The 15,660-nt window shown below is 51.9% G+C and overlaps 2 protein-coding genes and 1 pseudogene across 3 annotated transcripts; all 3 read left to right on the top strand.

Annotated features, from left to right (window-relative positions):
• The first annotated feature begins 75 nt into the window (after positions 1-75).
• On the top strand, positions 76-1,529 carry LOC136516070 (uncharacterized; annotated as a pseudogene).
• Positions 1,530-2,332: 803 nt separating this feature from the next.
• On the top strand, positions 2,333-6,904 carry LOC136516923 (auxin-responsive protein IAA19-like). 2 transcript variants are annotated; one of them, XM_066510427.1, is made up of 5 exons: positions 2,333-2,931; positions 3,513-3,742; positions 4,599-4,740; positions 5,433-5,494; positions 6,548-6,904. In XM_066510427.1, exons 1-5 carry the CDS (start codon positions 2,570-2,572, stop codon positions 6,601-6,603), a joined length of 852 nt encoding a protein of 283 aa, XP_066366524.1. In that variant the 5' UTR covers positions 2,333-2,569; the 3' UTR covers positions 6,604-6,904. The 2 variants fall into 2 exon arrangements, with proteins under 2 accessions (XP_066366524.1, XP_066366522.1); XM_066510425.1 differs by having other exon boundaries at positions 2,418-2,931; positions 6,566-6,904.
• Positions 6,905-10,606: 3,702 nt separating this feature from the next.
• On the top strand, positions 10,607-12,770 carry LOC136516922 (uncharacterized). The gene has a single exon (XM_066510424.1). The coding sequence runs from the start codon at positions 11,329-11,331 to the stop codon at positions 12,427-12,429; it is 1,101 nt and encodes a 366-aa protein (XP_066366521.1). The 5' UTR covers positions 10,607-11,328; the 3' UTR covers positions 12,430-12,770.
• The last annotated feature ends 2,890 nt before the right edge of the window (positions 12,771-15,660 follow it).

Below are 15,660 nucleotides of genomic sequence, written 5' to 3'. Positions count from 1 at the left end.
GCGGCGGCGCGTTGCCCCCTTCGTCCCCGCCACCAGCCGCTGCGCACGGGTCCCTCGCGCGTTCAAACGTGGGGGATGCCGGATGCACGGACGGGACTGGAATCGTGGAACACGGGACTCGGGAGGCTGGTCGAGTGGTGGAATGGATTCGGTCGGAGTACGGCCGCGTCGCTCCCGCCCCCAGCCGTGCGCCCCAACGCCGCGGCCGCCACCGGCTTCCGGGGCACTAGTAATTGCTCACGAAGTCACGAGGCCTCATCGAGTCATCGTCGTCGTTGTGACCTGCGACTTCCTCCCTGTGGGTGGGACCGTGGGAGTGGGGCCAGACCAGAGGCCTTTTGCAGGTGAGGAGGTCCATTGTCAGTAGAGCTTGCCGGCTAGGTGGGTGGCGAGAGCGGCGCGGCAGCTGTCTGGAGTAAAAAAACCGAAAGGGGGATCCTCGCCGAGATCCTGTCGCTGCCAAAAGAAACATTCCACTGATGATGGGGAAAACTGTTTTGCGAACGTTCAAAGTGATGGTCGTTTGTCGGTAAACACATCGTTTCGAGCAGTTTGCCCGAAGACACTCGGTTTCGTTGAAATTAGACACCGTGGTGTGATTTCAACCGGTTGAGGAGAGAGAAAATTTTGTTTTGGACATCCGGTGCTCCTGAGCCACAGTTGGGTCTGCCCCAACCTGGTTTGGTTGGACCAAACCGTGTTGCGCCGGCTTGTGCCTCCTCGCCTACGCGTTGCGCCGGCTCGTGCCTACACGGTCTCCTGGTCCGTCGGGGTGGCTGCAGGCGTCGCTGCAGGCCTCGCTGAAGACGAACTACAGCTTCGGCGGGTCGGGGTCGGGGTCTGGCACGCCGTCGCCGCAGCTGTGGGCGCAGTCGCAGTCGCACTAGCTCCACCGACAGTACCCGGCGTCGGCGGGCAGCTCGCCGTCGCGGGCGCAGGCCATTGCGGGGTACCGCCGCGAGATGCTCGCCCTCGTGCGGGGCCTCCCGGAGTCCGCATACGAGCTCTCGCTCCGCGACATCGTCGAGCACCACCACCCGTCCCCGCCCCGCAATCCTCCCTCTCTCCTCATCCTCCGTCGGCTAGCACCATCGGGGGCGCGCCCCGCGCCCATGAGCCGCGCTGTCCCCGTCGTCCCTGCGGCTGCGCAGGAGAAGAAGGACGAGCCCGCCATCATGGCCACAGTGGACGCCGAGGACGGCAGCGGGTCTAGGGGCAAGAAGAAGCAGAGGATGGTGACGTGGAAGCAACAGTGCCGGAGCATGGAGCGGAGCGTCAGCCTCGACCCCGGCCTGCTCATCAAGCTCTTCCTCCCGCTCGTCCCGACGGGCTCGTCCCGGCGAGGAGACGCGCGTCGGCGACGAGCCGGGAGAGCGAGTAGGCACAAGCCGGAGCAACGCGTAGGCGAGGAGGCACTAGCCAGCGCAACGAGGTTTGGTCCAACCAAACCAGGTAGGCGCGTGGACCCAACTGTGGCTCAAGGGCACCAGATGTCCAAAATGAAATTTTCTCTCTCCTCAACCGGCTGAAACCGGGCCGAGGTGTCGTGTGGCCTAATTTCAATGAATCAAAGTGTCTTCTGGCAAGCTGCTCGAAAACAATGTCTCCGTCAGCAAACAACCATCATTTTGAATGTCCGCTAACAATTTTCCCGTGTATTATTAACCGCCGGCAGTAAGACCACCCGCAATTGTTGGAGCTAGGAGCTCTTGTATACACTTTTAAGCTTACGCAAGAGTGTCATGCTGGGCTACAGTAAGGGTACCATAATGAGTAACTTTTAGCACATAGCTTTTAACATTAATAGCTCCACATAACACTCTCGTATACTAAGTGTGTGCTGAGAGCTGGTTTTTCTCTTATTTCTATTAAAATATGAGAAAAATAGTTAGAGAGCCGTCCTCGGTGTGCATACGCTCTGCTGCTTTTTTGTCACGCCCGACTCGAGGCTGGATGGAAATTCACCGTTTGTGCAGTGGAGGTGGAGCACTGGAGGCAAACGCTCCGAGCAGCCAAGCGCGTACTGATACCGGGCCGGCTGATGACGGCAATTGAGCTAACAGTAGTACAGTACACTGTACTGTACACCTGCTCCTTTGACCCTTTGACTGTTCTGATGAGTAGTCACCGTCTCCGCTGAGTGGCTCAACTTTTGACTTGCCAACTGACCAAAGGGTCAAACGCGAAACGGCCGTTAGCGCAGGGTTCTCACGTTTTCCCATCCCATGTCCGTTCCGGCCCGGCATCCAAATTCCTAATCCGTACCCCCATCTCGCTACGCGCACCCGGGGAAACCACACGGCCCGAAAAGCGGGGAGCAGAAGAGAAAGCGCTTCCTCTCGTCGGCCGGTCGGCCACTTCTCACTGTCATGGTGCCGGTGCCCTCTCCGTCTCCTCTCCTCCTTCTTTAACAAGGCACCACCAGCAGGCAGCAACACCTCTCCGAACGAACGAACGAACAAAAAGAGGCCTCGCACCTCGCTCCCTCGGCTCGCTCCTGTGCTTCTGCTTCCCCACCCAGTCTCCTCAGCCTCAGCCCCTCGCTTCCACGCCACCGCCTGCGACTCCGATGCCGCCGCCGCCGCCGCCGCTGCTCCTCGAGGCGCGGGACTACCTCGGCGCCGGCGCCACCTCGTCGTGCTGCTCGTCGTCCTGCTCCTCCGGCGGCGAGGGCGCGGGGCCGCACCTCGCGCTGCGGCTCGGGCTCCCGGGGTCCGACTCCCCCAGCCGCGGCGCGGAGGCGGAGCACGCCCACGTCGACGCCGCGCTCACCCTCGGTCCCGCCCCCGCGCCTTCCAGGGGAGGCGCCAAGCGCGGGTTCGCCGACTCCCTCGACCGGTCCGCGAAGCGGGACGGTGATGCTGCTGGGGGCGTCACGGGGGAGGAGAAGGGGGCAGCTGCACCCGCTGCCGGAGCTGCGCCGGCTGCCAAGTAAGTGGGTGCTGCAGTTAATTGGTTTCGGTTCGTCATATAGTTTTTGCTTTTGCTGTCGGAGGATGTATGCGATTGGTAGCTCGTTGGGTCTGTAATAACAGGATTAATGATGCTTGGTTGCGGGTGGGAATTACTAGAAGTAAAGCAATTGGAACCTAAGCACAGAAACACAAGACGAGGAGCAATTTTGCTGCTGTTTTTTAGGAGTAATTGCTTAGAGAAAAAGTGTACAGCCGCTTTTATAGCAAGCATATAAGATATAACATGATATCTTACTCTTAATTAACGCTGGGTTGCCTGCACACCATGAGGACCAGCATACCTGTATAAACGGTGTGGTTCCAAGTTCTAACCGAATCCACAAGTTATAGCAACTTTCGATGGGATTGTCATAGAGGCCATAAAGAAGTTGTTTGGGATATAAGCAGCCAGATTCTGTACCATGTATGGAACACGTGGACCATCCCGGAGGTCTAGACATACTAATGTACTCAAATGAGTCTTATGATTTTGCTGAGCAACCTTTTTCATGATGTTTTTAGTGGCATGGACTTAATCTTTGAGTGTTTATGTTCTAGGGCACAAGTTGTTGGATGGCCACCAGTTAGGAGCTACCGAAAGAATACACTAGCTGCGAGTGCCACAAAGACAAAGGGGGAAGATGAAGGTAGGAGTGAGGCGGGATGCTGTTATGTTAAGGTCAGCATGGATGGAGCCCCATACCTAAGGAAGGTGGACCTCAAGACCTATTCAAGCTATCAGGATCTCTCGCTTGGTCTGGAGAAAATGTTCAGCTGCTTCATCACTGGTAAGTTTTCTGTTAGTTTTTTCTGCCACAATTACCAATTTACTTGTTCCCCATCTGGTTATTTACTCCTGTTATTATGATGTAATGAGTTACTGTGTCACCAGTACATGTACAATTAGGTATAATGTTTTCTGCATAAAGTCTTGAGGAGTCAACTGACAGTTACAATGCATAGTTAATATATAATTAGTTACGCTAGTTGAACAATGGCCTCTGCACTATTTTGATTATCAATCTCGGTCAACAATTTAAATTTGTTTACAGGAACTAGGTAGAATGTCCTTTCAAAAGAAAAAAGAGGTGTCATTGCTTGATTGCTAACTAAGGTTCTAAAAACCTTCTTCCCTGCATATATATAGCAGAGAGAGAGAGGGAGGGAAGGTGGGAGAGACTAGTAGTTTGAACTAGCTGAAAATCAGTGCCCATTCTATTTTGACTAGTCAACAGCATTGCATCATCAAATAAGTATTTTCCAGGATTATATGGAATGTCCTCTTTAAAAGAATAACGATATAAATCGAACTTGCAACTAAAGGTCTTATCCTCCTACTCTTCATATGAAACTAATGGAAAACGACAGTAAACATTATTGTCAATCAATACCTTTAAGGAGGAGAGCAAAAAGAAATGTTGTATGTTTACCTGTGTTTCATAATTCTCTGGATCTGTTACTCTGAAATTTAAGAAGTATTGCCCATTGTGTCTGTAAAAGTATATTTGTCTACATGAAACATTTCTAGCTCCTCTTTTTGTGGGAATATTTCTGTCCGTACTTTAGGACCAAGGCCATCCTTTGTTCTGTAAATATAGATGTTTTTCAAATAAATACACATGTCTAAACTAGTGATGTTTGCAGGCCAAAGCAGTTCACGCAAGACATCAAGAAGGGAGAGGCTTACTGATGGTTCTAGGGCTGATGCCTTTCAGGACCAAGAATATGTCCTTACTTACGAAGATAAAGATGCTGACTGGATGCTCGTTGGTGATCTGCCCTGGGAGTGAGTTCCTAACTTACTGTGGTTTGCAATATTTATCCATATGATAGTGTTCCTTTTCTGTTTATATGCAAATGATAGGGTTCTTTTTCTTGAAACTAATGGAAGTCGATATGGTTTTGGTTGAGCAGTCTAGAGCCTAGAGTCTAGAGTAGGTGCAATTCATTAGAAAACACTTGCGTTTAAGATGTGGCAACTGAAAAATTAGGAAATGGTTCCAGTAAAGAGACTGTAATTTGATAAAATGTTTAGATCTACTTGTGTGCGAAATTGGCTATTCTATTTTTACCAACTTCTTTGGAATGTTCAGTTTTGCTCTTCTTTTGGATCAGAGGATTCAGATTAGCTAATGCTTGGATTTCTATGAATACGCCTTTGTAGCAGAAATTTTCTTCCCTATACTCCATTCCAAATAGTTTACTTTGGCTTTGTCCTACCTCAAATTTCTGGAACTACCAAGCTTTTACAAAAATATACTAACATTTACAGGCTCATATAAATGCTTTATTGAAATATATTTCATGGAGAATTTAATGAAACTAATTTGATGTTCTAAATGTTTGTGCAGTTTTTATTTTTCTTAAAAAGTTGTCTGTGATCCCTGACATGATTTATTCGCATTTTTCTTTCTTATCGCTTAACCAGCTACTGATGTATTAGACATTTACTAATTATTTCCAATATCCTTTTTGCAGCTTGTTCACCACAATTTGTCGGAAACTTAGAATCATGAGAGGCTCTGATGCTGCTGGCATGGGTATGTGTACGCACTAGCATATGTCCATCTTTGACTGTTGAAGACTTTGTTCGATATAAATATTATGATGTGATTTTATTTTGTTTGGTTGCTTTTAATGTCAGTTCCTGATCACTATTATCAGTCCTTGTTGTAGTTTATAATAAACTAAATTGTGCATTTGAATATGTTCTTGTCCTGGAAACACAAAAATAGCTGTAATAATAATGTCAGGGCAGATCGAATTTCAACAAAAATGTGAAGGCCCATGGGAAAAGTGTTGGCTGAGCATGCTTCCACCAGAGAATCTGATATCACTGTTTCCTCTGGGAAAATGTGTTACTAATCTTTTGGCACATTTGGTATTCTGCCAGAAACATTTCTGATCCAGATTCTCCTTGGAAATGTTTCTCTGGTGAATTAGAATCGTTTTGTGGAACTATTTGGCTAGCTGGCTGGATTCTTTGAAACTAGAACTAGAATCAAGGGAAACAATATTTTAGCCATTTCAGCCCCCTAGGCAAAAAACTGGAATCGTCAGGCTGTTTCAGCTTTTGAAGGCTGAATGGTCTTATCACCTGCTCATTTGGCAACAATTCTGATGTTCCTGGCCAGAATCTGAACCTTCTGATGTGCCAAAAGGGGACCATTAACCTTGAGATACCGCAAGTTAGAGTAATGCTTATTTCGTGACATAAAAAGTACTTATTTCATGGCTGACATATTTGGTTGAACACATTGTTCATTTGAATGTTTGGAAATTGGAATATAGATCTCTGACTGAGTGTGAACTATAGTGCACTATGCTTCTATTACTACTCATGTAGCTGTCTGCTTATGACTTGGCTGCAATTGAACATAGCCCTTATATTGCTTCGAAACTGCTAACAGTTATGACCAATTGTAACTGTTTGCTGGAACCAAGTAACTTGAAACTTTTTGGAAAAGAAAAAATTGCAGCTGTTAATATATGATATTAGTGAACATTGGCTGCTCTTTCGTTTAACTGTACTTTATGGTTCACACATGCATCAGCTATTCAGCTTCATTACGATTTGTTGCTGTGTACTCAAGTACCCAATCTTCCTGCAGCTCCAAGATCAATGGAACCGATAGTTTGGAACAAATAAGGTCTTGCCTGACAGGCAGAGTCGTGAACTGAAGGACCGCGTTTACATGGCGCTGAAGGGAGCGATGTTTTATGTGAAGTGCTTCGGTTAAGTCTTTTTTTCACATGTGCAGTGAGATCTGTCGCCTACTGTAAGACGCCCATTTTGCCCATGAGGTTGTCACGTGTTATTGTAGTCGCTTTTGTCTGTGAAAGATCAAACCTGGTAGCCTACTGCTTCCTCTGTGATACTTTCATCTGTATTCTGAAGTTTGTACTTCATATCCTAGAAGTAAAAGAATGCCCATGTTGTCCAGTAAGAATGCTTCCCGTGCTGTGTCTGCAAGTCAAACTAATTATTCAGTGGATCTAGAAAGGATCTAATCACTCAGTCTGTTAATCAGCTCTGATATAGTGATATCTGACCTGATAATGGGTACTAGGGCTCTGCTGAGCATTGGGGTGATGTTACATCTACATTCCTCTGCACTTCTATGCTAGATCTGATCGGGATATTATTTCCATGGCTAACGAAGGGCAAACTGAACTAATATGTTACCACTGGGCAATATGAGTACACGATGCAGAGCTGATTAACAGACTGAGTGATTAGATTCTTTAATGTTCTTCTGAGAGCCATATATCAGATGTCCCTTCGAATTTCGAAAGAGAATGGTTTATTCCCCCCATCAAAGATGCAAGATTAGAATGAAGAGGATGGTTTATTTTCCCCCATCAATTTCCGGTAATCTTGACTAGAAGTAGGGGGAAATAGTAGATCGCACTGATCTTTGATGTTCGTCTGAAACTGTTTTATTTGCCCTGGATGATTTTTCCCATCAATCAAAGCCTACTATCGGAACAAGTTTTCTCTCTTTTTTATAACACATCCTATCCAAACAAGTTGGAGTTGGATTGCATACTCTACTTTATTACGACCCCATTGGCCATTGCCCATCCTCCAGAGTCTACAGCTTTGGTAGGAGTAGTTGGTACGAGAGAGGAAAAAAAAGACGACTGAATCATTGAAAAGGAAATACTGAAGCGAGACCTTTGCTTCAGAGTTCAGAGACGAGAGAAGCATTGGACGACAAGGGGATGTGCCCTGTCTGGCGCTTGGCGAGATCTGGTCGGCCTCCCCGGAGCGACTGCGCGTTACCAACCATCGCAACAACTCCAGATCACCACTGTATCACACGGCCCCAGTTTGCTGCCGCCGCTGCCATTTCCCAACACGTCTCTGCGATGCGCACCTCGTGGGCCCTCAAGCATCCGAAGCTAGCGAAACTGCTTACCTGCCTGCAAGAGTACACGACACGAGCGCCGGTTACTTAGCCTGTTTGGCTGGGGCTGAAACAATCATATACAATCGTAGATTATTACCGTTTTGGCTGGAAATTTACGATCGTTTACGACCCAGCGAACAGGCTGACTTCGTTGCGTAGCAGCCATAGGAACAGTGCCGCGCTGCCACGCAACTGCAGCTCAGCTCGACTGTGAAGAAAGCTCTCTAGCACAAAACTGGCATCCTGACCTCCGTCCGTCCGTCCCCGGCCTTGCGCGGTTCTCACCAGCAGCTTCTGCCCGGGCATTAACATCGTCACGCACAATTGCACGCCTCACGCTGTCACGCGGCCTGTGCGTGGGTACGTACTGTACGTCACACAGTAACTCTGATCCGGCCGGGCGAGCCGTGCTCCGTCCTGCCGGCTCATTTAACCGGGCCTCCGTCCCGAACGCCGTCTCGATCGTCTCCCCGTGTCCCGTGCCCGTCTCTCTCCGGCCCGGTGGAGCTGGCCTCCATGATTGTTCGTTCAGGACGGACGGGACCGACCCTGGGGGGCTGGGGCACCGCGGCAGCCCACAGCCTGGTGGTGGTGGCGACCGGATCACCAGGCGTACAGGCCCAAGGGGACCAAACGGCACGCCAGCACCAGCACTGACCGAGGACCACCGCGACCTCGACGACACATGGCTCGGGAGCCTCGGGCTCGGGTCGCGTCCTCGACCAGACCCAGCGTCCGCGCCGAGCTGCCTCTTTCAAGTCGCGGGAAGGAAGAAACGAGAACCAGTCGAGACGCGACGGCGACGCCACCGTGCTTTCACCGCTTCAGGAACCAGGACCTGTCGTCGGCTGACCGAGATGGGCGCGCGAGCCACGTACTCACCCAGGTAGCATAGCATAATGATATCACACGCCATGAACGCCGTCGCGTCACTCACGTGCCGTGCTAGCGCCTGGGCTGCCGGCAGCTCGGCTCGCTCCATCGCGGACGCCGCGGCAACATGGCGCGACCGGAGCACATGCGTGCGTCCGCGCGCGGGACGTGTCGATGCGAGCGCGTGTGCGTTCTGCTGCGGCGCACGAGAGCGGGGCCATCTAGCATCGCCCCCGCGCGCGATGCCGATATGCCATCGGTTCGCTGCGCGATCGACCGCGACGGAACACGGCCAGTTGCGCGCCATGACTCGCAGCGCCGCGGCCACGGACAGCCCCAGTTGCCGGGCACCCGCCGGTCAGATGGCCGCGGGGCCCCGCCTTGTGCCTTACGGCCGCGGCCGCCGTCCCCGTCCGCGCCCGCTGCGTGCCGTTGCCATGCCGGTGGCGGGCCCAGCGCCCGGGATTTACTTGGACTATCGTCGAAGCGAAACCGCCCTGATCTGGCCGTTTGAACGCGTTTGAAGGATATACGTTACGTGACAGCAGAATAGACTTGCAGTTATGGATGTCACGCGCGCGTACATGCGCGATGCCGGGGCGTGCCCTTAAATAAACACTCAGGCATGTACTGTGACACAACACAAGTGGGAGCGACCCTTTTTACACGAACACATGAACTATGCCATCGCCATGCATCTAGGCATGGTCCCCGTGTGTGCTCGGTGTCTTGCTCCATGTCTCTTGTCTGATTGTCTCCATTGGTTCCCGTTGGAGTAAGGGCAACTGCTTATATACAGTTATAGGCCCTGTTTATTTCGGATTAAAATCCGATTCTCGGTTAGCCTGTCACAGTGTTTGACGAACGATGGAGAAAATCACATGTTCGGTAAAAAGAGACGTAGTTAATTTTCTGTGGTGGGCGAATCGATGATCGCCGACCACGGCTGCATAAATGCAACTCGATTCTTCTTCAATCCCCTTCAATTCCCCTCTGAAAAGAATCCAGCTAGAACAGTTAATTTGTATAAGCAAATGAATCTGGAATGAACTAACACTAAGCTTGAACCTAGTTTCGCCAGTGACCACAGCCACTGTGGCGGCTGACGGTGCTCTGCTGCCACCGTCGGCCTACCAACATGCCGCCAACAACTGGTAGGCCACCTTTCCGCTGAGGAATCGAGAGAGCAGCCCTGGAGGCTTAAACCCTTCGACCCTTAACCTGATAACTCTTGTTCACCTTCTCTGACATGTTAAGTTAAAACCTCTAATAACTATTGAAAAAAGATGTGTCAGTAGTATTCTCAATTAGTCAGTCTCAAGGGGATTATTTACATATTTACCATCATTATAATGTGAGTGGTATAAAAAATACCATGTTGTAATAATGGTAAATATGTAAATAGCCCGTCTCAAGGAAGTGAAGTACTGAAAGGATGTACCAAAAGGCGGAAAAAATCAACGCGGAACACGCAGTACGCATCACAACTTTAGTGTGTACCCTCCCTGGCTCCCCGCCTTGTTTGATGCCCCCTTCTCGATCGGGAATACCTGATGCATCCCATTCTCACCTCCAGTATGCTTGTTACATCGCGGTACTCCTACGTACGAGCCCAGGATGAGCAAGCAATCCTTTGTAGCCATTTTTTGCTCCTCCATTGGCCTGCGCGCACGGAGAACAGGGGGATCCTTTTGGCTGTTGTTCCCACCAAACGATTCTTCTCCCCCGCACCCGGCCACCCCCAGCAAGCAATAATGCAGCGGGCGATCGATGAGGTTGATGAGTGGACGGACCGATCCGGAACGTGCGGCCGCTGCAGCGCGCGCGAGTTAATTGGCTATTGCCGCGCAGTGCGGCCGTACGCCCGCGCAGGCACGGATCGCTATCAGCGGGGGCAGCGTCCGGGGGGACGAGACGACGGACGGCGGAGGAGGGGAGCACCCACACTCCGTCCGACTCCCTCTGCCGTCCCCATCTGGTTGTAAGATTCATGAGGCAGCGAGTGACACACGTAGGCAGACGCAGGAGGCAGGCACCAATCAGCCAGCAAGAGCACCGAGCGCAGCCGAGCAGGGCAAGGGCGCAAGGCTACGGCGATCGCAGTCGCAGGCAGCTGCCCCCTGCCCTGCGCGGCTGCGCCGCAAGGACGGTGCCGCACATGCCACGGGCATGCTTGCCCCATATGGTACCCTGAGCCCGGCGGCAGCCTTGCTGATCGCTTTGCTTGTCCCCTTTTGATCCCAGTAAAACGTTACCCCCATGCCCCGCTTAAAGCTCAACGCACTGTTCCTGTCGCTCGCTCTGCGTTTTTTTACTGCGCCGTTAAACGCCACCGCCGCCGTACACGTGCTGTGCTACTACCTACTTAAACGAGCCACCGCCGCGCCGGGCACAGCGGCAGCTCAGCTTGAGTGGCTGCGCGGGATCCGCTTGACAGCTCGCGCGGGCAATCAGAGCCACAGCACGACCATTCAATTCACTCGGGTCGCCTTATTGCTTGCTGCCACCTCCACATCAACCAGCTCTGAGCTACCCCTCCCTCTGCTTTGCGTTCGCGGCGATCAGCTCAGCGCGGCGGTGGCCGTGAGATGAGTCGCGCCGCGCAGACAGGAGGGGGCGGGGCCGGGGGCGGAGGGGCGGCGAGGCTCAAGGCGTCGCCGCGGGCGCTCTTCTCCTGCGGCATTTTCAGCACCTGCACGCACCCCGCGCTAAGCCCGACGGCGACGCCCAACAACAATGTGGTGCCGGGGAGTGGCGGCGGCGGCGGCGGTGGCATCAAGGGCGGTGGCGGCTCGGGAACGCCCTGCGCCGAGGCGTCGTCCGCGTCGCCGGCCGCGGTGGAGGCGGCGGCGGCGGCGGCCATGCCACCGCCTCCGCAGCGGCAGCACCAGCGAGCGCAGCAAAGGAACGTCGGGCCGTCGTCGTCGTCTTCCTCCTCATCCTCGTCCGCGTCGCAGAGCTTCACGCAGTGGAGGCTGCCGGTGCACCATCCGCCGCACGCGTCGGCGTCGGGGTCGGCATCCGCGTCCGCCAGAGGGGCGGGCGCCGGGGACGCGCTGCTGAGCGCGGAGGAGAAGTTCGCCACGGGGGAGGTGGTGGCGGCGCTGCGGGCGGTGGAGCGGGAGATGGAGGCCGCCGCGAGGCCGGTCCCCGCGGGGGTGGTGGCCGGGGTGGTCGCCGCGGTGCGGGAGCCCGCCACGGCGAGGCTCGCCGCCAAAGTGCTGCTCGTCGTGCTGCTGGAGGAGGGGAACAGGGAGACGGCCGTGGAGGCCGGCGCGGCGTCGGCGGCCGTGGAGGCGGTGGCGGCGTCCGGGCCGGCGGGGGCCACGGCCGAGCGCGCGCTGGCCGCGCTCGAGCTCCTCTGCACGGCCCTCGGCGGCGCACCGGCGGTGCGGAGGGAGGCCCTCGCGGCGCCGGTGCTGGCGCGGGCGGTCGAGGGGATGGCCGGCCGCGGTCGGGAGTGCGCCATCGGCGTCCTGGCCGCCATCTACGGTGGCGGTGGCGGAGGCGCTGGCGGTGAGGACGGGGCCTCGTCCTCGCCGCCGCCGCCGGAGGTGGTGAAGGCGGTGGTGGCGGCGATGCAGGGCGAGTGCAGCGCGCGTGGACGGCGCAAGGGCGCGCAGCTGCTGCGCGCGCTGCAGGAGGGCGGCCGCCTCGGGCTCGCGTGGGACGGCGTCGGCGATCAGTGAGTGACACGCGGGCCCTGTCTACCATCCACCCAGCCTGACGACGCCTTCGCTCTCTCGTGTGTCCTCTTTGGCTTACACGTGGGACCCTTATCGCAGTGGCGAGTTCTGGCCTTCTGGGCCAATGCAATGGATTAGGTAGTTGCCGTGGGGCCTAGGCTACTGAAGCGTGGGCCCGAGTGAGGACGGAAGGGAGCAGTGACTTGGCTTTGCTTGATGATGCCCATGCAAACGGTCGTCGGTGGGGTGATTTGATTGATATGTTGTGGTCACCTTTTGTAGCCTGGGATTTGTACCATCTTTCTCGTGAAAATTTATCGCGCCACTGACGAGTCTGGCCTGCCCATATACGGCTCGTTTCCGTTGTTCGCTGAGCCTGCAACTTTGAGGCGCGGTTTCGAACCCACGATTTTTACGAAAATTATACATGAATCAGTTCAAAAAAACCGTGATGAATCGGTCCAATTGTTGGCACTACACACATGTAATTTGCGTGGCTATATCTAGAAGTATAAATAATAATAAGAAGCATATGTATAGGGTAGATCGGGTGGACCCTAAGCCCATCGTCATTAAGCGCAGCCCTACTCCATGTCTCACTGTCACCCGAGTCAATTGCCAATGATCCTTTCCTAGTGGAATTTTCGGTCAGATCTAAGATAGCGGCACCAGTGGGGGCATATGGTGGTTGTGTCAGTGAGTTGATTTGGCTGCATATTTGCATGATGAATGTCCTCCATGTTTGCTCCGACCATCGTAAGGATTCTCCAAGAGGACACAAATGAAGGTTGAGGCGTGGTTGTCATCCAGATGAACACTGTGTTAGGGAATGCGTGGAGGCACGTCCTCTGCGCGAGCTCCCGCTCAAAGGTGTACGCCATGTTCTGCAAGATGAATATGAGTTATTTGACCTATGGATCCCAGAACTCATTCTCCCGCGGCAAGGGTGGCCAACCAGAGATTTGGGCGAAGACATTCACCTTGTGTGCTGGATCGGGCCTGTGTAGGCGTCAATGTGATGAGCGAGTGTGTTGACATCGATGGTGATGAGACCTCGCCCTTGAGGGCGGGATGTGTCGATCGACATCTCGTCTAACCCTGGCAACCCTAGGCCACGGTGCTAGAAGTGGCTGAAATCATTGGCGATGAAGTCCAGTTTCCCAAAGTGAAAAGTCTAGCCAGACAAGAAAGTGGGAGTGAACCCGAGCTCTCTTCAACCTCCAACGGTGAACTCGAAACTCCGGAAGCGGATCCGTCCGCCCGAAGCGAGCCCGTTGGCATGGCTGGTGAAAGGAGCCATCCAACACAATTTCCATAGATAAGAAGAAGGCGGCTACAGTACAAGCTTGCAGCCCCTATAAAAGCAAAAGTTAAATAAGCAGAGAAAACTGTACTACAAATGAAATAGAGAGGATGACTTATCTATCTATATATGCTTTTTTTTTTTAAATGCTTATCCATATGTTGGAAGGATCTTCACACGGTGCTTTACTCCTATTCTAGCGAAAACTGTACAATAAAGAATAGAGAGAACAATGTATATCCATGTTTTGAGAGGATCTTCACGTAGCGCTTTGCCCAAAGTTGTCGGTTCATCTTTGATCTGTTGTAATGTAAGACATTCTCTGTGCATAGTTTCATAGCGTTGTTATCAAGACGATGAAACTTGAATGAAACACTCACTCTTAATGCAAAGTTCCATTACAGAGTTTCATAGACATTTAATTTCATGACTCATAGATAGTCGGTAATCGTGCCAAGAGAGTTTTATCTAGATAAAGCTCATTTTCTCTCTCTTTTCTTAAATACACTGCCACATCATCAAAAATATATATGTGGCAACCTATTTAATGCAAATGAAACTCATACAAAACTGCCACTGAGACTGACCTAAGACTATTTATTCCATAATTCTGAAACCACCATCAATAGCAACGTCCTCACTCTCGTGTCTCGTCCCAACGCGCCAGTGGCAAAGGCCCTGAAGTGAGAGACCCAGCATGCAAGTGGATTCTAGATTCTGTAGAATACCGACGGCACAACACTAGACGATCAGGTGATGTGTCGGCACAACCACAGGGTGCTATCCGGTCCGCCGGTCTGGCTATCCTCTGGCTGCCAGTCTATCCAAGGTCCATGCTCCATACTCCCATACTTCATGTTGGATCGTCAATATCTATCGAAAACATTGATACTCAATTACATATCTTTAGACTAGAGGAAAAAGTTAGGGCGGCTTTGGCTGAAGCTAATTATAGGGAGTACTTGGAGAAAACTGCTCCTCAAGGAGAGGAGTTGCAGGATTTTGCTCTGAAGGTGATTGATAATTCAACCAGGGGGGTTGAAATTGATATCACCCAGACGACTGAGATCGAGGACAACTCGGCTAAGGGAGCTGATGTCCGGGGCACTAAGCAAAAGGGAAAAGCTGCAACTAGAGGGAGGGGACGGCCAAAGAAGAATCATAAATGAGGTTCCTATTCTGGAATGTTAGGGGGCTAGGGAAGGATAGTCGTAGAAGACAAGTTAAGGAGTTCATTGAACAACACAATCTAGGAGTGGTAGGTTTGCAAGAAACCATTAGGGACAGTTTCGATGACAGAGAACTAAGGGAGTTGGTGGGTAATAGAGACTTTTCCTGGAAATGGTTACCAGCCCAAGGTAGGTCTGGTGGTATCTTAATGGGGGTTGATCAATCTGTGCTGGAAATGAAGGATGTCAATATTCTCTCCTATTGTATAGCCATGACAATTAGAGACAGGAGGTCTAACTTTAGATGGGTGATGGTCACTGTCTATGGCCCAGTGAACCATGATCTTTGTAATGATTTCCTAGTTGAGATTGGGACTATTTGCGCACAATCCGTTCTTCCCATCATTGTGGGTGGTGATTTCAATTTGATTAGAGAAGAAGCTGACAAGAATAATGAGAATTACAATTACCAATTAATGGATTCTTTCAACAGTTTCATTGGTGATCATCAGCTAAGGGAGCTGAAAAGATCAGGCCAAAAATTTACTTGGACAAATATGCAAGGTAGACGCATTCTGGTTAATCTGGATAGAGTTTTTTTTTCTCTACAGGGTGGGAGGAGAAGTACCCTTTAACAATGTCCTGGTGTCTTACTAGAATTGGGTCTGACCACTCTCCTATAATAGTAGATAATGGGGAAAGTTTACCTGTTAGACCTAGATACTTTTTCTTTGATCATCAACGGTTGCTTAGGGATGATTT

Source organism: Miscanthus floridulus, chromosome 17 (genome assembly GCF_019320115.1).
Source record: "Miscanthus floridulus cultivar M001 chromosome 17, ASM1932011v1, whole genome shotgun sequence".
NCBI lineage: Eukaryota > Viridiplantae > Streptophyta > Magnoliopsida > Poales > Poaceae > Miscanthus > Miscanthus floridulus.
Note: the sequence above shows the minus strand (reverse complement) of the source record. Positions and strands in the feature narration are given on the sequence as shown.